Source organism: Tamandua tetradactyla, chromosome 1, assembly GCF_023851605.1.
Source record: "Tamandua tetradactyla isolate mTamTet1 chromosome 1, mTamTet1.pri, whole genome shotgun sequence".
Taxonomy (NCBI): domain Eukaryota; kingdom Metazoa; phylum Chordata; class Mammalia; order Pilosa; family Myrmecophagidae; genus Tamandua; species Tamandua tetradactyla.
The window spans coordinates 152221449-152242006 of record NC_135327.1 but is presented as its reverse complement, the minus strand read 5'-3'; the positions used below and the strand labels follow the sequence as shown (position 1 = coordinate 152242006).

Here is a 20558-nt window from a genome sequence, read left to right as displayed (position 1 = left end):
ATAGCCCTGTAAGGAAGGCACTGCAGTATTTGTTTTAGTTTGCTAAAGCTGACAAAATACAATATACCAGAAATGAGCTGGCTTTTAATAATGGAGATTTATTAGCTTACAGTCTTATAGTTCTGTGGCCTTAAAAATGTCCAGACCAAGGCATCATGGATAATACCTTCTTTCTGAAGAAATACTACTGGTAATCCAGGATTCCTGTCACAGGGTAAGGCACATGGAGGTATCTGCTGGCCTCTCCTTTCCTCCCCAGGTTTCATTGCTTCCAGCTTCTGGCTTCAGTGGCTTCCTCTCTGTTTCTGGGGCTTTCTTGCTCAGCTTCTATATGAGTCCTTCTCACTCAGCTTCTTATAAGGAGTCCAGTAAGAAGATTAAGACCCACCTAGGGCATGCCTTAACTGAAATAACATAATCATAAGGCCTATATTACTTAGGGTTCCCTAGAGAAACAGAATCAACAGGGAATACTTGCAAATATAAAATTTATAAAAGTGTCTCATGTGACCGCAGGAACGCAGAGTCCAAAATCCACAGGGCAGGCTGTGAAGCTGACGACTCCGATGGAGGGTCTGTGTGAACTCCACAGGAGAAGCTTACCAGCCAAAGCAGGAATGGAACCTGTCTCCTCTCAGTCCCCCTTAAAAGGCTTCCCATAATTAGATTTAGCATCACTAATTGTAGAAGACACTCCCCTTTGGCTGATTACAAATGGAATCAACTGTGGATGCAACTGACGTGATCATGACCTAATCCTATGAAATGTCCTCATTGCCACAGACAGGCCAGCACTTGCCCAACCAGACAAACAGGTACCACAACTTGGCCAAGTTGACACATGTCCCCAGCCATGACAATCCACCCCTTATCAACTTGGCACCTATATATATATCACCTTAAACCATACTTAATTTACAAATGAAAACAAATAAGCGCACATTTTTTTTTCTTTTACCTGACAATACTCAACTATCCTGCATATAACTGGAAACCCATTAAATCTCTCCAGAATAGGGTGTGAATCCTTGGGCAAGAGTCATTCTTAAACTTGGTATCTTACAACTTAAATAGTATAACATGAACAAACAGCATTGCAGTCCTCATTTCTGTAACTGATCACGTGGTCAAAGTTCATATTTATCAGTACCTTCTTCCACTACCCATTCCATGTTCCCTTTACCCTCAGCAAGCACTTCAGCTGGCCGTGGTTCTTTGCCTGGTGGGGTGACCCAAACCTTCATTCCTGAAGTTTCAGAGCCATTAGTAGCCCTGCCTGGATTGTGTTGTTGCAGTTTTCCATTGATTTTAATCACAGGGCATGGTAGTACTAATAGACGCCCTAGGGGATCTCCTATATTCCAAGAAAACTCTTCTTTACCTCCATTATGTAGTTGCAGTCCTACTTCCTTCTGATAGTTAGGGTCATTTACCCCAGGCAATAATGTAATCCCCTTCTTGGCTTGTTGATCCAGAGGCATAAATAGCCCAAAGTGACCAGGTGGCAATCTTAACTTCCAGTTCAGTGGTATCACTGTTGTTTCTCCTGGAGGAAGCACACCCCGTTTTGGAACTCAAACCTGTAGACCAGCAGAACTCAGGGTAGCAGGGACAGGAAGCAAAAATTTTCCTAGTGGATCACTAAGGGTAATAGTGAGTGGTACCACACCCATTTCCACCCCTTGGTTCCTGGACCCATGGATCCTGGCTATGGGAGAAACAGCACCATACAGCGGACGCTGATTCAGAGCATACACAGCTTCCTGGAGAACATTACCCCAGCCTTTCAAGTTTTTCCACCTAGTTGGCACCGTAATTGAGTTTTCAAAAGGCCATTCCACCGTTCTATCAATCCAACTGCTTCTGGATGATGGGGAACATGGTAAAACCAGAGAATTCCATGAGCATGCGCCCATTCCTGTGCTTCATTTGCTGTGAAGTGTGTTCCTTGATCCGAAGCAATGCTATGTGGAATACCATGACAATGGATAAGGCATTCTATAAGCCCATAGATGGTAGTTTTGGCAGAAGCATTGCATGCAGGGAAAGCAAACCCATATCCAGAGTGTGTCTATTCCAGTTAGAACAAATCGCTGCCCCTTCCATGAAGGGAGTGGTCCAGTGTAGTCAACCTGCCACCATGTAGCTGCCTGGTCACCTCGGGGAATGGTGCCATATTGGGGGCCGAGCGTGGGTCTCTGCTGCTGGCAGATTGGGCATTCAGCAGTGGCTGTAGCCAGGTCAGCCTTGGTGAGTGGAAGTCCATGTTGCTGAGCCCATGCATAACCTCCATTCCTACCACCATGACCACTTTCTTCATGAGCCCATTGGGCAATGACAGGAGTTGCTGGGGAAAGAGGCTGACTGGTATCCACAGAACGGGTCATCTTATCCACTTGATTATTAAAATCGTCCTCTGCTGAAGTCACCCTCTGGTGCGCATTCACATGGGACACAAATATCTTCATGTTTTTAGCCCACTCAGAAAGGTCTATCCACATACTTCTTCCCCAGACCTCTTTGTCACTAATTTTCCAATTATGGTCTTTTCAAGTCCCTGACCATCCAGCCAAACCATTAGCAACAGCCCATGAGTCAGTATACAAATGCACCTCTGGCCAGTTTTCCTTCCAAGCAAAATGAACAACCAGGTGCACTGCTCAAAGTTCTGCCCACTGGGAGAATTTCCCCTCACCACTGTCCTTCAAGGACATCCCAGAAAGGGGCTATAGTGCTACAGCTGTCCACTTTCAGGTGGTACCTGCCTATCGTGCTGAACCATCTGTAAACCAGGCCCGAGTTTTCTCTTCCTCAGTCAATTCACTGTAAGGAACTCCCCAAGAGGCCACAGCTCTGGTCTGGGAAAGAGAAGGTAATGTGGCAGGAGTGGAAACCACGGGCATTTGTGCCACTTCTTCATGTAACTTACTTGTGCCTTCAGGACCTGCCCTGGCTCTATCTCATATATACCATTTCCATTTTACAATAGAGTGCTGCTGTGCATGCCCAACTTTATGGCTTGGTGGGTCAGACAACACCAAGCTCATGATAGGCAACTCGGGTCTCATGGTAACTTGGTGGCCCATAGTTAAGCATTCAGTCTCTGCTAAGGCCCAGTAGCAGGCCAAAAGCTATTTCTCAAAAGGGGAGTAGTTATCTGCAGCAGATGGTAAGGCTTTGCTCCAAAATCCTAAGGGTCTGCGTTGTGATTCTCCTATAGGGGCCTGCCAAATGCTCCAGACAGCATCTCTATTTGCCACTGACACTTCCAGCACCATTGGATCTGCTGGATCATATGGCCCAAGTGGCAGAGCAGCTTGTACAGCAGCCTGGACCTGTCGCAGACCCTCCTCTTGTTCAGGTCCTCACTCAAAATTAGAAGCTTTTCTGGTCACTTGATAAATGGACCAGAGTAGCACACCCAAATCAGGAATATGTTGTTGCCAAAATCCAAAAAGACCAACTAGGGGTTGTGCCTCTTTTTTGGTTGTGCGAGGGGTCAGATGCAGCAACTTATCCTTCACCTTAGAAGGGATATCTCGTCATGCCCCACACCACTGGACACCTAGAAATTTTACTGAGGGGAAGGCCCCTGTATTTTTGTTAGATTTATCTCCCATCCTCTGACACACAAATGCCTTACCAGTAAATCTAGAGTAGTTGCTACTTCTTGCTCACTAGGTCCAATCAACATGATATCATCAATATAATGGACCAGTGTAATGTCTTTGGGAGGCAGAAATGATCAAGGTCTCTGCAAACAAGATTATGACATAGGGCTGGAGAGTTGATATACCCCTGAGGTAGGACAGTGAAAGGATATTGCTGACCTTGCCAGCTGAAAGCAAACTGTTTCTGGTGGTCCTTACTAATAGCTATTGAGAAAAAAGCATTTGCCAGATCAATAGCTGCATACCAGGTACCAGGGGAAGTACTGATTTGCTCAAGCAATGATACTACATCTGGAACAGCAGCTGCAATTGGAGTTACCACCTGGTTGAGCTTATGATAATCCACTGTCATTCTCAAAGACCCATCTGTTTTCTGCCCAGGTCAAATAGGAGAGTTGAACGGGGATGTGGTGGGAATCACCACCCCTGCATCTTTCAAGTCCTTAAGAGTGGCAGTAATCTCTGCAATCCCTCCAGGAATACGGTATTGCTTCTAATTTACTATTTTGCTTGGTAGGGGCAGTTCTGGTGGCTTCCACTTGGCCTTTCCCACCATAATAGCCCTCACTGCACGAATTAGAGAGCCAATGTGGGGATTCTGCCAGTTGCTCAGTATGTCTATGCCAATTATACATTCCGGAACTGGGGAAATAACTACAGGCCCCTGGACCCACTGTGAGACGGACCTGAGCTAAAACTCCATTGATCACCTGGCTTCCATAAGCCCCCACTCTGACTGGTGGTCCAGAGTGACATGTTGGGTCCCCTGGAATTAATGTCACTTCTGAACCAGTGTCTAATAATCCCCGAAATATCTGATCATTTCCTTTTCCCCAATGCACAGTTACGCTGGTAAAAGGCCATCGGTCTCCTTGGGGAAGACTTGGAGGAAGATTAACAGTATAAATTTGTGGCAGTGTAACAGGTTTCTCCCCCAAAGGGTCCTGGCCTCCCCTTCATTCAAGGGGCTCTGGGTCTGTAAGCTGTTTCAAGTCTGGAAACTGATTAAGACACCGTGACTCTGTGCTTTTGTAATTCAGGTTAGACTTCTGTTCCCTTGACCTAGAACTCTTTTGTTTATACAGCTCCAACAAGAATTTAGTAGACTGCCCTTCTGTTGTATTTCTAGGTACCCCATGATTTACTAGCCGACACCACAAATCTCTGCGTGTCGTATAATTTTGACGCCTCCTGTGAGTTTGCTGTCTATTATAATAGCCGCGTCTACCCTGTCTTTGGTGATTAAGTGCTGCCACCTGGCTTCTGCCAACTCGGGATCCTGTCATCCCCATTGTGTTTAACGATTCCAGCTCAGTGACAGCAGTTCCTACAGTAATATCTGACCTACAGAGAAGTGCAACCACAGAGCTCTTGAGGGATGATGGTGCTATTCTCACAAATTTATTTCTCACTGTTCTGGTAAAAGGTGCGTCCTCTGGACATTCCTGGGGTTTAAGAGCAGGCTTTGCATGATAAATCCACTCTAACATTCCAATCTCTCTAAGCCTCTGGATCCCCTCATCTACATTATACCAGGGCAGTTCTGGCATTTCAACCTCAGGTAATGTTGGCCACCTTTTGATCCATGTTTCAACCAACCACCCAAACAAGCTGTTAACACCTTTTCTAACTGCTCAAGCTATAATATTGAATGCAGAATCTCTGCTTAGTGGGCCCATATCAACAAGTTCAGCCTGATCCAGCCTTATATTCCTCCCACCATTATCCCACACTCTTAAAATCCATTGCCACACATATTCCCCTGATTTCTGTCTATATAAGTTGGAAAACTCACACAGTTCTTTTGGAGTATAACGTACCTCCTCGTGTGATACTTTGTACCTCACCTTTAGGGGCCTGTTGGGACTTTAGTCTAGTTATAGGTCTGGAAGAAATGAGGGGTGGTGGGGGTGGGTCATGAAAAGAATTAGAAATATCTTCCAAGCCATTTTCTTCAGGGCTTTCATTTGCAGTTTCATCTGGTGAAACGGGATTAATCACTCTAGGGCTGATCCCTTCAGGAGGAGGTTGGGTGGCCAATTCCTCAAGGCAGGCTGGAGGTGGGGCAGCTATGTCCTCAGGGCAGACTATTACAGGGTTATCTAAAGAAGACTCAGCATGGTCTAGGGTTTCACCCTCACCCCCAACATCATTATCAATCCATATGTCACCATCCCATTTTTCAGGGTTCCACTCCTTTCCAATCAATGCCCTCACTTTAACGGCAGACACCATGCAAGACTGAGATTTCAGTTTACGTTGTAAAGTTGCTACTCTAACAATAAGATTCTGAGTCTGATTTTCAGAGATCTCAAGTCTACGGCTACAGGATATAAGATTTTCTTTCAGGATACTCATAGAAATGTCTACATCTTTCAGACGGTGCTTAAGCTTCTCGTTTGAAGCCTTAAGCCCATCCCTTTCACTGCTTAATGTAGCCAGTGTATCTAACAACAACCAACCAACATCTCTATAACTCTTATTTCTACAAAACTCTGTAAAGGTGTCAAAAACATCATCCCCCAGAGTCTGGTTTCGTACAAGCGAAGCATTAGGAGAATCGAATGATGATATTTTGACTATTTCCTTTGCCAGCTCACTCCATGAATTGGGAGTGTCATTCTGATTACAGGAATCAGAGTCCTTAGTGTCTCTGAGTCCAGTCAGAGTAGAAAACCATTCATAAAAACCCATTTTTAAGATTCTGTTTCTTAAGAACCACTCCTGGTACCAAGATGTATTAGTTAGGGTTCTCTAGAGAAACAGAATCAACAGGGAACACTCACAAATATAAAATTTATAAAGTGTCTTATGTGACTGCAGGAACGCAGAGTCCAAAATCCATAGGGCAGGCTGTGAAGCCGACGACTAAGATGGAGCGTCTGGGTGAACTCCACAGGAGAGGCTCACCAGCCGAAGCAGGAATGGGACCTGTCTCCTCTGAGTCCTCCTTAAAAGGCTTCCCGTAATTAGATTTAGCATCACTAATTGTAGAAGACACTCCCCTTTGGCTGATTACAAATGGAATCAGCTGTGGATGCAACTGACGTGATCATGACCTCATCCTATGAAATGTCCCCATTGCAACAGACAGGCCAGCACTTGCCCAATCAAATAAACAGGTACCACAGCTTGGCCAAGTTGACACATGTCCCCAACCATGCCAAGGTCCTACCCACAATAAGTCTACACCCACAGGAATGAATTAGCTTTAAGAACATGATTTTGTCTGGGGTCCACAAAACCTCCAAGCCACCTGTTATTCCCATTTTAGTGACCATAGTAACTGCCTTCTACTTCTTTGGGAAATTTACATCTTGATTGTTGTATAAAACTTAAGCAGAACAAGGAATTCTGTTTTATGACTACATCCTCTATTCCTTCCTGAATTTCTAGCCTAAGGAATTCAGACTCAATATTTCAACTTCACTCTTACCAGAATTCTCAGACTTCAGGCCAGTCTGCCCAGTGGAATTTGGACTTGCCAGTTCCCACAATAACTGCTTACTGTCTGCTACAGGTCAGAGCTTCATCTTCAACAAAATAAGACTTTAAAAAGAAAGCAAGTTATTTTTCAGAAACTTAAAACCTAATTATTCCTATACCAGTTAAGCGTTGAAATTCAGGAGAAACTAGTCCCTCCAAGAACAACCAGAAACTCATGAATACCTTCAATTGCAAGTAAAAGAGTTCCATTCCCCTGCTGCTTTTCAAAGAAACTAGAGCAATCATCACCCAGATGTCCCTCAAGATTAGAGAATAGATAAGAGAAACGGGGGGGGGGGGGGGGGGGGGGGGATTGTAATGGAACACTAACAAATATAATTTTAGTGATTGAATCATTGTCTGAATGTTTCTAACTTTCTGATATATTGTAATGTAACCAGAAGTAAAGATCTGTTACTGTTGTAAGTCACTGAACCCAGATGTCTTGTTTCTTTAATGCTGACAGGTTGTTTTTGAAACTGTATAATCTTTTCACTGTAACTGGGCAGTAACAAGACAACTCATGACTGGCCTTGCTTTTATCCCCTTATCTTGTTTTGCAGCCTTAAAGTCGGGTGCTCTTACACATAGACCCCTGAAGTCACGTAGCCCCCTTAATCATTATTAATGAAGTAGCACAAGTCAGCTCAAACTGACCACCATCCTCATCCTAAGCCTGCTTGCTTTTTGTGAATGCTAATAAACACTAAAATTTCTCCAGTTCAGGGAGACAAATATATGGCCAATAGGTTTTCTGATTTCCTGGCTTTGCACTTAGCAAATGTCTCTCTCTTCTCAAAAAAAAAAATATATATATATATCATGGTAGTAGAACTGAATTTTCACATCTTAGAAAAATCAATAAAAGGGCCATTTCAGACAATATTTTCTCCGTTTTCTAGGACATGTGATTAAATGCTTATTTTTAGAAATATTTTTATTAATAAATCTTCACACATATACATTTCAAATGTGTAAAATCAGTGGCTCACAACATCATCACATAGTTGATGAATATACATAGTTGTATATTCATCACCCGTGATCATTTTTAAGAACATTTGAGATGCATATTTTTTTTTATTGTTTTTAAAATTCAAGGTGAGTTTAAATTATAAAGTGTTAAGGGGAAAAAGCAAGAAGTAGCATTGTGGACTTAAAAAAAAGACTGCAATACAGTGAAACCAGTGACTGGAAAGCACTTGAAAAGGCATTTTTTAATGAATTTTGGATATTCTGTGGAAAGTCCACACTTTCTTGGAAATAAATACCTTTGTACTTTGCACTTACTATGATTTCTGTCTAGAATGATAATTACTCACCTCAGCAATCTTCCCATTTAATTCTTTGTGTACTATTTTCTCCCATAAAGTCTGCTTATCTTCAGTCCTCAGCTATAGATTTTCCTTCTCTTCTACTAGTTTTCTTCTACTCCCTAGGCACTCATCACACTGTTTCATGTTGCTTATTTGAATGTTTGTATTCTTCATTGGACTGAATTCATTGAGTATCAGGGAATTGAGTATTTGTTATTCAATCAACTTATAGTTGAAGCTGTTAGCACACAAACTGGCAGGTATGACATGTATTCGGTAAGTGTTTGTCAAATTACAGATATTTAACATTGAAAGCTGTGTGGTTTTTTTAATCATTACTGAAGGTAATTAGATTTTTTTGTGGAATATTGGAAATACTGTTCAGAGAAATTCAAGTCATAATGACTTATAAACTAAGATTAAACAATCTTGATAACTACATATGTACATAATTATAGCTATTTAATATAAATTGTCTTTTTAATTGCCTTTCGAAATCTAATTTCTTTTTTTAGAATTTCATCTTCCAGGTTAATTGACAACCCCACAGTTGTAGTAATATTTTCCATATAAAAAATTAGAACATATCACCTGACGAAGGCTTTTTTGTTTTGTTTTGTTTTTTAATTCTGTGAGTGAAAGATACTCTAAAATGTGGATTGAATGCCACAATACTGGAATTTCCTGATCATCAACTGCAATGGGGAAGAGTAGTTGAATTGTGTATTATTCAGAAAAATCAAGGTCTTATTATATTGTTCTGTTAAATAACTGAATCTTCCTTTGTTTTGGCAATTTTTTGAAATACAGATATGTAATCACCACATTAGCTACATTTTAACTTGCAAAAAGAGGGATTTTTCCCCAAAATGTTATTATGGGAATTTGCATAAGTAGTAGTAACATTTTATTGTTGAATTTTTCATTGAAAGAAACAATGACTGCTGATTCCATACATCAAAATTGTCTTTTTTAAAAGAAGTAGCTCTTATAAGATTGATTCATTTTGGACTAATTACAATTCCTGTAACAATAATAAGGTTAAGTCTGAGAGAAACCAGGATAGTTTACATAATGATAATATAAAAGAATTATTTATTTCTCTCTTGCAAAACAACGCAAGCAATGGTTAAAAGGGAAAAGAAAATTGGTTGTTTCATTTTATATTTATGTCTGAGATATTTTGTTTTGTTTGAAGAGAATTTCTAGAATTCCCACGTTGCAAAAGTGATATGTAATATAAAAACAGGTACAATTTAAAGTATGAAAAATATTGTGACTGTGGCAAATGTATTAAGAATAATATGGAACCAAAGATGAGAGTAAAATAAAAAGTACCTTCTGAGTGTTCCTGTATACTTAGACGTGAGCCACCGATTTACCTCCTAATAACCATGGGTTCCCTAGAAAGGAAGTACTCCATTCCCGCCAAATGATTTTTCTTTATATTTGACAGCTTTTATCCATGAGGTGAACCTGTCTAGGTTTAGTTTATCTGAACCATAACCTACTAGGAGTCTATAAAGGGAATTCAGAGTGGTCCATGAACTTGAAAGAAAAAAAAAAACATCGTTTTCACTCACCTCTAGTTAAAATTTAGCATTTTCTTCTATTATCAATTTAGGCAGCAAAATCCAGTATTTATGACTTAGTCACAGAAATCACAGAAAGATTTATATAGATTGTTAATATTGTAGCTATTGTATATATCAAAATGTTTAGATAATTTGAATATTGTTCACCAAAATTCAACATAATTTTGTTAAAATTGTGATACTTATTTCTTACAAAGAAATTAACATTTGAGAACTTGAAGCAAGAATGAGCATACATTTCCAAGTTGTTCCTCTTATTGTGTATTATTACAACTGGCACTCCTCTCTAATTTTTAAATTTTTAAAAATTTAATGAAGAATTGATTCTGAAACTAGGTTCTCATTTTCTAATATTAAAACTAATATTGAGTAAGTAAAGTCTATCAATTAAAAATCAGTGGAGGTTGGCTCCTAGCCTCTTCTGAAGAAGAAACTTGAAAATCATTTTAAAAGTTATTCAGAGACTATTTTGGCCCTTAGCATACCTAGAGTATTAATGAAAAATAACAAAACACTACAGTTTAAACTCTTTTTGTAACTACTGGCTATGTTGTCATAAACTGATTTTATACTGACTACTTAGACTAAAGTTGGTTTTATCTGTTTATGTATTCTACTTTAAAAGTTAAACTAGAGTATAACTAGCTAGGTATTCTGATGAATCTCTCACCCTGAAAACCACTATTAGGTTTTAAAAAGCTGGATAAATCTTGAAAACATCAGAGAATTGATAAGGCCAAAATCCAAATGGTGGTAGGAACCCAGAGAGGTAAGCAGAGCACAAAGCTTCTGTTGTCCTGAGGACATTTTCCCAGACTGGCAAACTTGAGCTTTGGGTTTTGTCTTCCCCTGAGAGAAGTGAAACTCCCAAATAATACGTTTTCAGTTAAAAAGCGAATCTGGGGTGGTGCACTGGTGGTTTAGTGGCAGAATTCTCATTTGATGTGCTGGAGTTCCAGATTCAGTTCCTGGAGCCTGCCCATCTAAAAAAGAAAAAAGAAAAAGGAGTGAATCGGAAGTAAATCTACCCCCATTCATCCAGAGCATGACAGACTCTGACAAATCGACCACAAGTCATCCCAAGCACAAATTCATAATCCAAATTCACATCTCCGAGGTGTTCCAGAAAAAACGTCAAACCCTAAATTTATTTAGTTGAAATGAAAAATGGTACTCCAGGTTGCCTGAGAGAAACAAAGGCAAATCCTTTTGCTCAAAGAATTTTCAAATATAATTTTTTCAAGAAAAATAAAGAGCTTACAGTAAAAAAAAAACATCAAAATAACACAAAAAGATAAGTTGGGTGGTTAGCAGAATTTAAGTGTTTTCAAACTTTGTGTGGTCTGAGAGAAGGTTAACGTTATTCAGTAAAGTGTATGTTTTTCTAAGTAACACTAAAAGAAGTAAAACAGTATAAATTTTTCAAATTAGCAATAAGATATATGTGGAACAATTAAAATTTAAAAGGAAGACTCTAAAGCCATTTTTCAACCGTGGCTGCTCAGTACAGTCACCTGGGGAACTTTTAAAAGTCCTAATGATCAGACATCATCATAAACTATTTAAATCAGAATTTCTGGATGATTTTTAAAGTTCCCTGAATGATTCTAAATGAAAGTGAGAAAGGGGAAGAAGAAAAACATAGAACAGTTGGGGAAAATAGAAAGTTCAATGAAAGATGCTAGACATAAATCAAAATATGTTAATTACATTAAAAGTAAATGATCTTAAAAAAAAAGTAAATGATCTAAATGCTCCAGTTGAAAGACAGATATCTGACTGGACTTTAAAATTCAATTTATGTTCCTTAAAAAGACATCTAAATCATAAAACTTTAGTAATAAATATTATGGCTAGAGATAAAGGAGGCATTTTTCGTAATGATAAAAGATGTGGTTTAGCAGGAAAATATAATAATTTTAAATTTGTATGAACCTGATAGTATAGCTTCGATGATATGAAGCAAAAATTGATAGACATATCCACAAACTTTTTTGAGAGATTTGTTTTATTTTCCCTTAATTATGGTTTGATAATTTCAAACCTCTAGGGAAATTGTGAGAGTAGCAACCAATACTCTTACTTAAAATTCACTAATAGTTAATATTTTGCACATTTGCTTAATATCTCTGTGTATATGTGTATATATATATATGTGTGTGTGTTCTAGTTTGCTAGCTGCTGGAATGTGATATGCCACAAACAGAATGGCTTTTAAAAAGGGAAATTTAATAAGTTGCTAGTTTACAGTTCCAAAGCCGAAGAAATGTCCCAATTAAACAAGTCTATAGAAATGTCCAATCTAAGGCATCCAGGGAAAGATACTTTGGTTCAAGAAGGCCAGTGAAGTTCAGGGTTTCTCTCTCAAGTGAGAGAGCATATGGCAAACAACAGTCACACTCCCTGCCCCCCACACACACACATACACATACACTCCCCTTTTCATTTCCTGGTCTGCTTAAAGTAGATACCATGAAGTGGACTGGCTTAAACAATGGGAATTTATTAGCTTACAGTTTTGAGGCCAAAAAAATATCCAAATCAGGTTAATGCTTTCTTCCCAAAAACTGCCTGCCAGCAATCCTGGGCCCCTCTGCCACATGTGAAGGCGCATGGCATCGTCTACTGTATTCTCCCTTCTCTTCCAGGCTTTCTTGCTTTCAGCCTCTTCTGTGACTTTTTTTCCCCCTCTTTTCTTTCTGTATTCATTCTGTTTATAAAGACTCCAGTAATAAGGTTAAGACCCATATTGTATGAGGCGGGTCACACCTTGACTGAAGTAGCCTCATCAAAAGATCCTACTTACAATGGGTTTGAATCCAAATAAATGGATTGTATTTAAGAACATATTTTTCTGTGGTACATACAGCTTTAAACCACTACACTCCCCTCCTCTCCCTCCCCCCCTCAAAAAAAACAGAGTGAAAAGGAAATATTAAAGAAAAGAGCAGGGATCCTAGAAAGCCTCAACAGACATAAAAATTAGGTTTTTAAAAAAACAATATTAAAGTTTAAAAATCTAAGATCACAAAAAATAAGTCAAACAATTTCAAGATTGAAAGAAAAAGTTTAACTATAGATGCTGAAGTCATTAAAAGAATAACAAAAGGGTATAATGAATAACTTTATGCTAGTAAATGATAGGCAGTAGACAGGATGGCCTGTAATCTTTAAAGAAGTTGGATCCGTTATTAAACATTTTTTCAGAAATAAATCTCCAGGTCCAAATGGTTTCACTGGCAAGTTCTATTAACAGTCAAGGAAAAATCAATTTTAGTCTTATATAAACTTTAAAAATTGAAAATAAAGAATTCCCCCAAATCACTAGCAAACCTCAATATTAAAACACCCTTTATGAACAGTACTAAGAAAAAAATTATAATCTAACCCAGTGTTCTAATTTGCTAAATGGAATGGCTTTTAAAAAAGGGAATTTAGTAAGTTGCTAGTTTACAGTTCTAAGGCCAAGAAAATGTCCCAATTAAAACAAGTCTATAGAAATGTCCAATCTGAGATATCAAGGGAAAGATATTGTGGTTGAAGAAAGCCAATGAAGTTCGGGGTTTCTCTCTCAAGTGAGAAGGCACATGGCAAACACAGTCAGGGCTTCTGTCTCAGCTAGAAGGGCATGTGGTGAACACGGTGTCAGCTGCTAGCTTTCTCTCCTAGCTTCTAGTTTCATGAAGCTCCCTGGAAGGCGTTTTTCTTCTTCATCTCCAAAGGTACTGGCTCGGACTCTGCTTCTTGGTGCTGCAGCATTCTCTGCTCTCTCCGAACCTCTTTCAATCTCCAAAATGTTTCCTCTTTTATAAGACTTCAGAAACTAATCAGGACCCACCCAAATGGGTGAAGACGCACCTCTACCTAATCCAGTTTAACAACCACTCTTGATGAAATCACATCTCCAGGGAGATGATCTGATTACAGTTTCAAACATACAATACTGAATAGGATTAGAAGAAATGGCTGCCTTTACAAAATGGGATTAGGATTAAAACATGGCTTTTCTAGGGTACATACATCATTTCAAGCCAGCACACCCCACTCATGAACATAGACACAAAAATCAAACACGTACATATCCATATATATACATTTAAGCAGAACAAATGCTTAAAATGATAAGGTTAATTTAACACTGCAAATAATTAATTTTCTACCACATAAATTAATGAGAAGTCATATCTCGATGTAGAGAATAATTGATAAAGTTCAACATTGATTTGTTGAAACTAAAAAAGAAGAAACTAGCAAAGCATAAAAGGAACTTCAGGTTTATCAGTACGATGCTATTCAAAACCTACAGCAGTTGTATTTAATGATGAAACATTGAAATATTTTCTTTGAGAATGGAAGGAAAATAATAGAAACCACTTCTGTTTAACATTGTACCAGAATTTCTGGACAGAGCAGTAAGGCAAAAAGTAGATGAATGAATGGGTGAATGGATAGATACATAATAGACAAAGAAATGTATGTGTCATTCTTCACAGATTATATAATTATGCACACAGGTTAGAAATTCAGAATCTATAAATAAACAATTGAGAATAATAGGAATTTAATAAAGTTGTTGGACACAAAATCAGTGTACAAAAAACAATGGTATATCTATAATTAATAAAAGATTTTAAAAAGGTAGCTATAAAGATTATTCATACAAGGACAAAGATAATATCCAAAAATCTGAGAGACCAGGAAATATAACAGAATATGTATAAGAACTTTTTGGAGAAAATGATAAAACTATTGGGATATAATTTAAAAACCTAGATAAATAAAGAACGATAAAACACCCATTCATTAGAAGTTTCAGTATTATAAAAATGTTAATTTTTCCCAAATAATCTTCAGACTCAAGGCCACTATAATCAGAGTCCCAATGGAGTGTTTTCAGTTGCAGTTTGTGTTTTTGTTTTTGGAATTTGATAGGGTAATTGTGAAATCTGCAGGGAAAAACAAAGTGCAGAGAATAAGATGGGAGGCATTTGCCTTAACAGAAATTAAGACATGTTATAAAGCTATAAGCATTAAGACTGTGTAGTATTGGCTTAATAGAAACAGACCAACAAGCCAGTACAGCATCCATACGCTGATACATGCATACACAAAGATGGGGAACTCACTTGTCTTAAGCACCTACTATGTTCCAGACAGTTTTCTAGGTGCTGAGGATATGGCAGTGAATATAGAAACAAAACATACTAGTGAATTTCATCACTGTGCCTAGAGAAGAATTAGCACATGTAAAGTGTAGCCATAAATCTAAAGATTGATAAATTTCAGCACCTTAAAGTTAACAACAATGTAATCATTACAGATGTAAAAAGAATGTTTTGGTTTAATAAAGCTGATGAAATGCAATATACCAGAAATGGACTGGCTTTTAACAGTGGAGATTTATTAGCTTACAAGTTTATAGTTCTAAAGCCAAGAAAATGTCCAAATTAAGGCATAAACAGAATGATACCTAAAGGCCACTGACATTTGGGAATTAGAGCAAATACTTGGGATAACAGTATCATGTTATGTAATAAAGTCAAAGATGGATTAAAAACTTATGTTTTGGGGGTTCACAGGTGCTTCAGTGGTAGCATGCTTGCCTTCCATGCAGGAGACCAGGATTCAATTCCCAGACCAGGCACCCCCCCCCCCAAAAAAAGATGCAAACAAAACCTTATGTTTTAACCAAATGTTCAAACTATGAACATAACTTTCACAAACATAATATATAGATCAGCAAGTCACAAAAGCAGATGTGTTGTGTAAAACCAAACTATATTTATTTAAGCATTCAGTCATAGGTAGTAAAACTATAAAAGGAAATAAGGGGTGTGATTATTACTAAAATTAGGAGAGTGGTCACCATGAGGGAAAGGGGTGGGGCTTGTTGTCAGAGTTAGGGTCCAGTTAATAGGAGGTTTCCAAAGTGCAGGCAGTGTTTATTTCTTGACCTGGGTGGTAATTGCATGGATTTCACTGTGTGATATTCTTTAACCTGTATGTGTATGTTTTATCTAAATAAAAAATTAAGGAGCTAAAAAAAAATTAAAGCGCTTGTTCTGGTTTGCTAGCTGCCAGAATGCAACATACCAGAAATGGAATGGCTTTTAAAAAGGGGAATTTAATAAGTTTCTAATTTACAGTTCTAAGGTCAAAAAAATGTCCCAGTTACAATAAGTGTATAGAAATGTCTAATCAGAGGCATCCAGGGAAAGATGCCTTTGTTCAAGAAGGCCGATGACATTCAAGGTTTCTCTCTAGTGAGAAGGCAAATGGCGAACACAGTCAGGGTTCCTCTCTCATCTGGAAGGGCACATGGTGAACACTGTGTCATCTGCTAGCTTCTTCTCCTGGCTTCCTATTTCATGAAGCTCCCTGGGAAGCATTTTCCTTCTTTATCTCCAAAGTTTTTCAGCTGGTGAACTCTGCTTCTTATGGCTATGTCATTCTGCTCTGCTCTCTAAATCTCTTTCATTCTCCAGAATATTTCCTCTTTTATAGTGCGAGAGCTGTTTCCTGTCCTGATTTCTGTGACTCCCGCTTGGGGTCCGTCTCTTAGCGAACGGGGGGACTCGGGCAGTCCGGATCTGCTTTCGGTCCCGGGGGCTCGAAGGTGTGGAGGGCGCACGCCGCTCAAGGAAGAGTCGCGGGAACGGGTGGAGGTGCACATCCAACGTTTATTAGAGGAAGTGCAGTTGCTTATATAGGGTGAAGCGTTTAGGGGAGGGGTGAGCGAGAAGGGCTTAGAGCAATTTTTTGATTGGTTGGGACGGGTTTTATTGCCATAAATGGAAGGCTCAGGCGGGGGGTTTAGAGGAAGGGCTGGTCCTCACTTGAAGGACCAATGGGATGGTTAGAAATGTGATGTAAATAGTTGCTAGGTAAAGAGCTGGAGGAACGGGGACCGAAGTGATATCCCGCATTATAGGACTCCAGAAACTTATCAAGACCCACCCAAATGGATGGAGACATGTCGTCAACTAACCCAGTTTAACAACCACTCTTGATTAAATCACATCTCCAGGGAGATGATCTGATTACAGTTTCAAACACACAGTATTGAATAGGGATTATTCTGCCTTTACGAAATGGGATTTAGATTAAAACGTGGCTTTTCTAGGGGGCATACATCCTTTCAAACCAGCGCAGTGCTAAATCAAAGAACTTAAAATGGACAAATAAGTGTATTACTGAGAATTGATAAATTACTAAACTAATCCATGGTATTTTTAAGTTATTGGTGATTATATCATAATGTTGAATTAATTCAAAGGATTTAGAATACTCTAACTAGATAGAAATTCAGTTTTCAAGAAGCATAGTTCTTTTAAAAACACTATCAGAAGAATATCTCTGCTTTAGCATGTGTATTAGGATCATTAATACAGATTTTAGTGAGGCAAATTCTTTTACTATGCTTGAGGAAGATTATTAGTAGATGGCATCAGAGATTTTATATTTAACATGATAATAATGGCTAATGATAGTATCTGTCACTTTTTGAGCACTTACCATGTACCAGGGATTGGGCTAAGCATTATAAATGCACTTTTTCATTTAATCCTGGAAACACTTCTTAAGTGTGGGTGGTAGTTTTATCCCCTTATTATACACTTAAGTGACAGAATCTTGGTCTTATTCCAGAACTCTTGTTCTTAATCACAACCCCAAGTAAGAATTCAAATGACTAGTAGTTTGTATATCACTATAGATTCCCATTTGTTCTCACTGGTTACAATCTGAGTATTCAAATTTATATTAATTCCAAAGCAAATACCAGCATATACCAGGCATTTCTTTGGCCCGTATCTCCTAGGGCTTTTGCTCTGTTTAACAACTTGTACCGTTGATTCACTGACCTCTCTTTCTCTTCTTTGGAGCTAATATATTGTGATATTTCAAATATCATTAAACTTACTTCAACTTCACAAATGATTATTTATTTTTAGGTATCACCCAAATTACGTAATAGTCTGTTTCCAGATTGACTGCAGTAAATTACCTCTTTAGCCCTAGGAGCAGCTCTCTAACAGGGAGGGTCTCTAAGATACTACCTGCTATAACTTACACTCACCTGGAGGTCATAGTCATGATTATTGAATTGTTTTATAAAGAAAATGAAAGCCCACTTTGGTGAAATTGCTACTTTCTCATATGCTCATAGCCCCTCTTCAGAGGAGTTTTCAAATATAATAAAATTGCCAAAAATCTTTTCTTTATTTGATTCATATTGTTTTCATGTTTCTATACACTGTCATGTACTATTTTAAGCATGTCTCTTATAGTCAATTTATAATCAAATGGTGATTGGATTATTTCTATAAAATGTAGCAACCTCATGCTCCATTTTGACTTATAGTGCATTTTCCAAGAGTTTAATCTGTTGTCAGTGGTTCAGCATCTCTAATGGGCCTAAGATACTGTATGTTAGCCCATGGGAGAGAAGCTGGAAAGGTTCTCTCTACTCTTTAGACTTCAAGGAACCATGATTCTGTTTACTCAATTTTCCCCACATTTTATTTTCCCAGTATGTACTCATGAATTTTTTTAAGAAAATTATCTTCATGTCAGTTAAAATTCCAAGTATGAAGTTGACCTATGTTCATATGATTTTCTTGTTGTTGCATTACTGTCTGAGCATTGGGGCTACAGGCTTAGGGCCAGAAAAATCTGTTTTTTTCCCATCCTTACTTACTGCTACATAAATTCCTTTCAGTTGCAGCATGAGTAAATTTTGCTGCTTTATAAAATAGTCATTTCTTTTATTTCTTTAAGTTCTTTTTTCTATTTTCTGATATGAGGAAAGTTCTTGAACACAAGAAATTTTTCATGACTTAAAAAATACTATTCTATTTATGCTTTTATCTTAGACCCTTTTAAATCATTGAGACAAATTAAAGTTAATTCCAGAGACGTTATATATTGGATACTGAGAATTAATTTGCTAATGGAGTCTTTCATCTACCAAGAATGTTTTCAGAGTGTGGGTCTGAGGACCGAGGCCCTTTCAAGGGTTCTACAGTGGAAAAATTATTTTCATAATGCTATTAAGATGTCATTTGCCTTTTTTATTCACATTCTATCAAGAGTATACAGTGGAGTTTTCCAGATAATACATGGCAAGTTATGTTGCATCAGCATCAATGCAAAAGCAGATATGAGAATCCATCCCCTATGAAGCCAGACATTAAATAGACTTGAAAAAATATAGAACAAGGCCTTACTTTTTACAACTTTTAAAAAAAAGTCCGTGGTTGCTTTTTCATTTAAAAAGGGTTATTTATATTAGCATATATAATGGTTTTATCATTTTTAAATGAACTCATAAATATTTTTTAAATGTTTCACTTTTAATTTCTAATATGATAACTGTTGATAGAGAGAACCCACAAAACAAAGTTTTTGAGAACCTTGGTAATTTTTAAATGTTTAAAGGATCCTGAGACAAAAATGTTAGAGCACCACTAATCTGTATGATCTTTATTATTCTCAAATATTTTAATTTTTTTCTTATACTTTTTTTTTAGTTTGTCTTTTATAAGATAAAATATCTGTTTTTAGGTTGCTACAAACCTCAGGAAAGATCAGATTACTTGATGTTGGCAGCTGCTTTAACCCATTTCTGAAGTTTGAGGAATTTCTAACTGTTGGCATAGACATTGTACCTGCTGTAGAGGTATGCATAGTTTTGTTTTCAGACTTTAATATTTAATATGTTTATTTACCATGGAAAAATGTCATTGTATTTACATTCCTGAAATAGCAAATTTATTTCTTGTGTTCAGTTGGTAAGAAATATTTCTGTTTAAAAATAAGTTTATATTTTGTGACAGTTGTCAGCTAATTTAGTTAACCAATGTTAAGGTGACCAGTACTGTATTTGTCATTATTTTCTTCCTTGTTTTGTACTTTGTCTGCCATCTAAATAACCATAATCTGGTGCTATGCAGTATAATAGAATCATTATTATAATCAATAACATTAGATTACAAAGATTTCCAGGTAACTGTAATATTTAGACTTTTTGTTTATTTTCATTTATTTTTTTAATGTTATCTTTCTGAAATGTACTGTGATGTAGAGCCATTATGAAATGATAGGAAAAGGCAGGGGCTTTGGATTCAACCAAAATTTTATTAAATTCCAGGTATTTATACTTGAGTAGATGGAACTACATACACTGTTTCCTCTGCCTTTATTAAACAGAGGTAAGAATAAGCATCCAACTAAATTTGGCCTGGCACATTATAGGTCTTCAGTAAATGACAGGGCCCTTCTCTTTGAGAACATAACAGTGCGTCGATTATTATGACACTGTCATAATATGACACTTCAATTCAGTGAAAATCATAATCACCTCCTTATCAGTGTAAGTATTCTTTTATCTTATTCATATGATCCCAGGAGTTTGTGTTAAGGATTTTTTTTGTTTTGTTTTTTTGAAAATAGATGACTCCAGAGCAGATAAATTCTTTATTTGTATCAGA

The 20558-nt window shown here is 37.7% G+C and overlaps 1 protein-coding gene across 3 annotated transcripts in view; it reads left to right on the top strand.

Annotated features, from left to right (window-relative positions):
* The window catches only part of SAMTOR (S-adenosylmethionine sensor upstream of mTORC1), a 131585-nt gene that overhangs the window by 94194 nt on the left and 16833 nt on the right, over positions 1-20558 (top strand). For all 3 annotated transcript variants that reach the window (XM_077111277.1, XM_077111356.1, XM_077111431.1), the window contains exon 4: positions 19633-19747. In XM_077111277.1, the coding sequence (XP_076967392.1) occupies positions 19633-19747 (115 nt within the window). The remainder of the gene's footprint in view (positions 1-19632; positions 19748-20558) is intronic.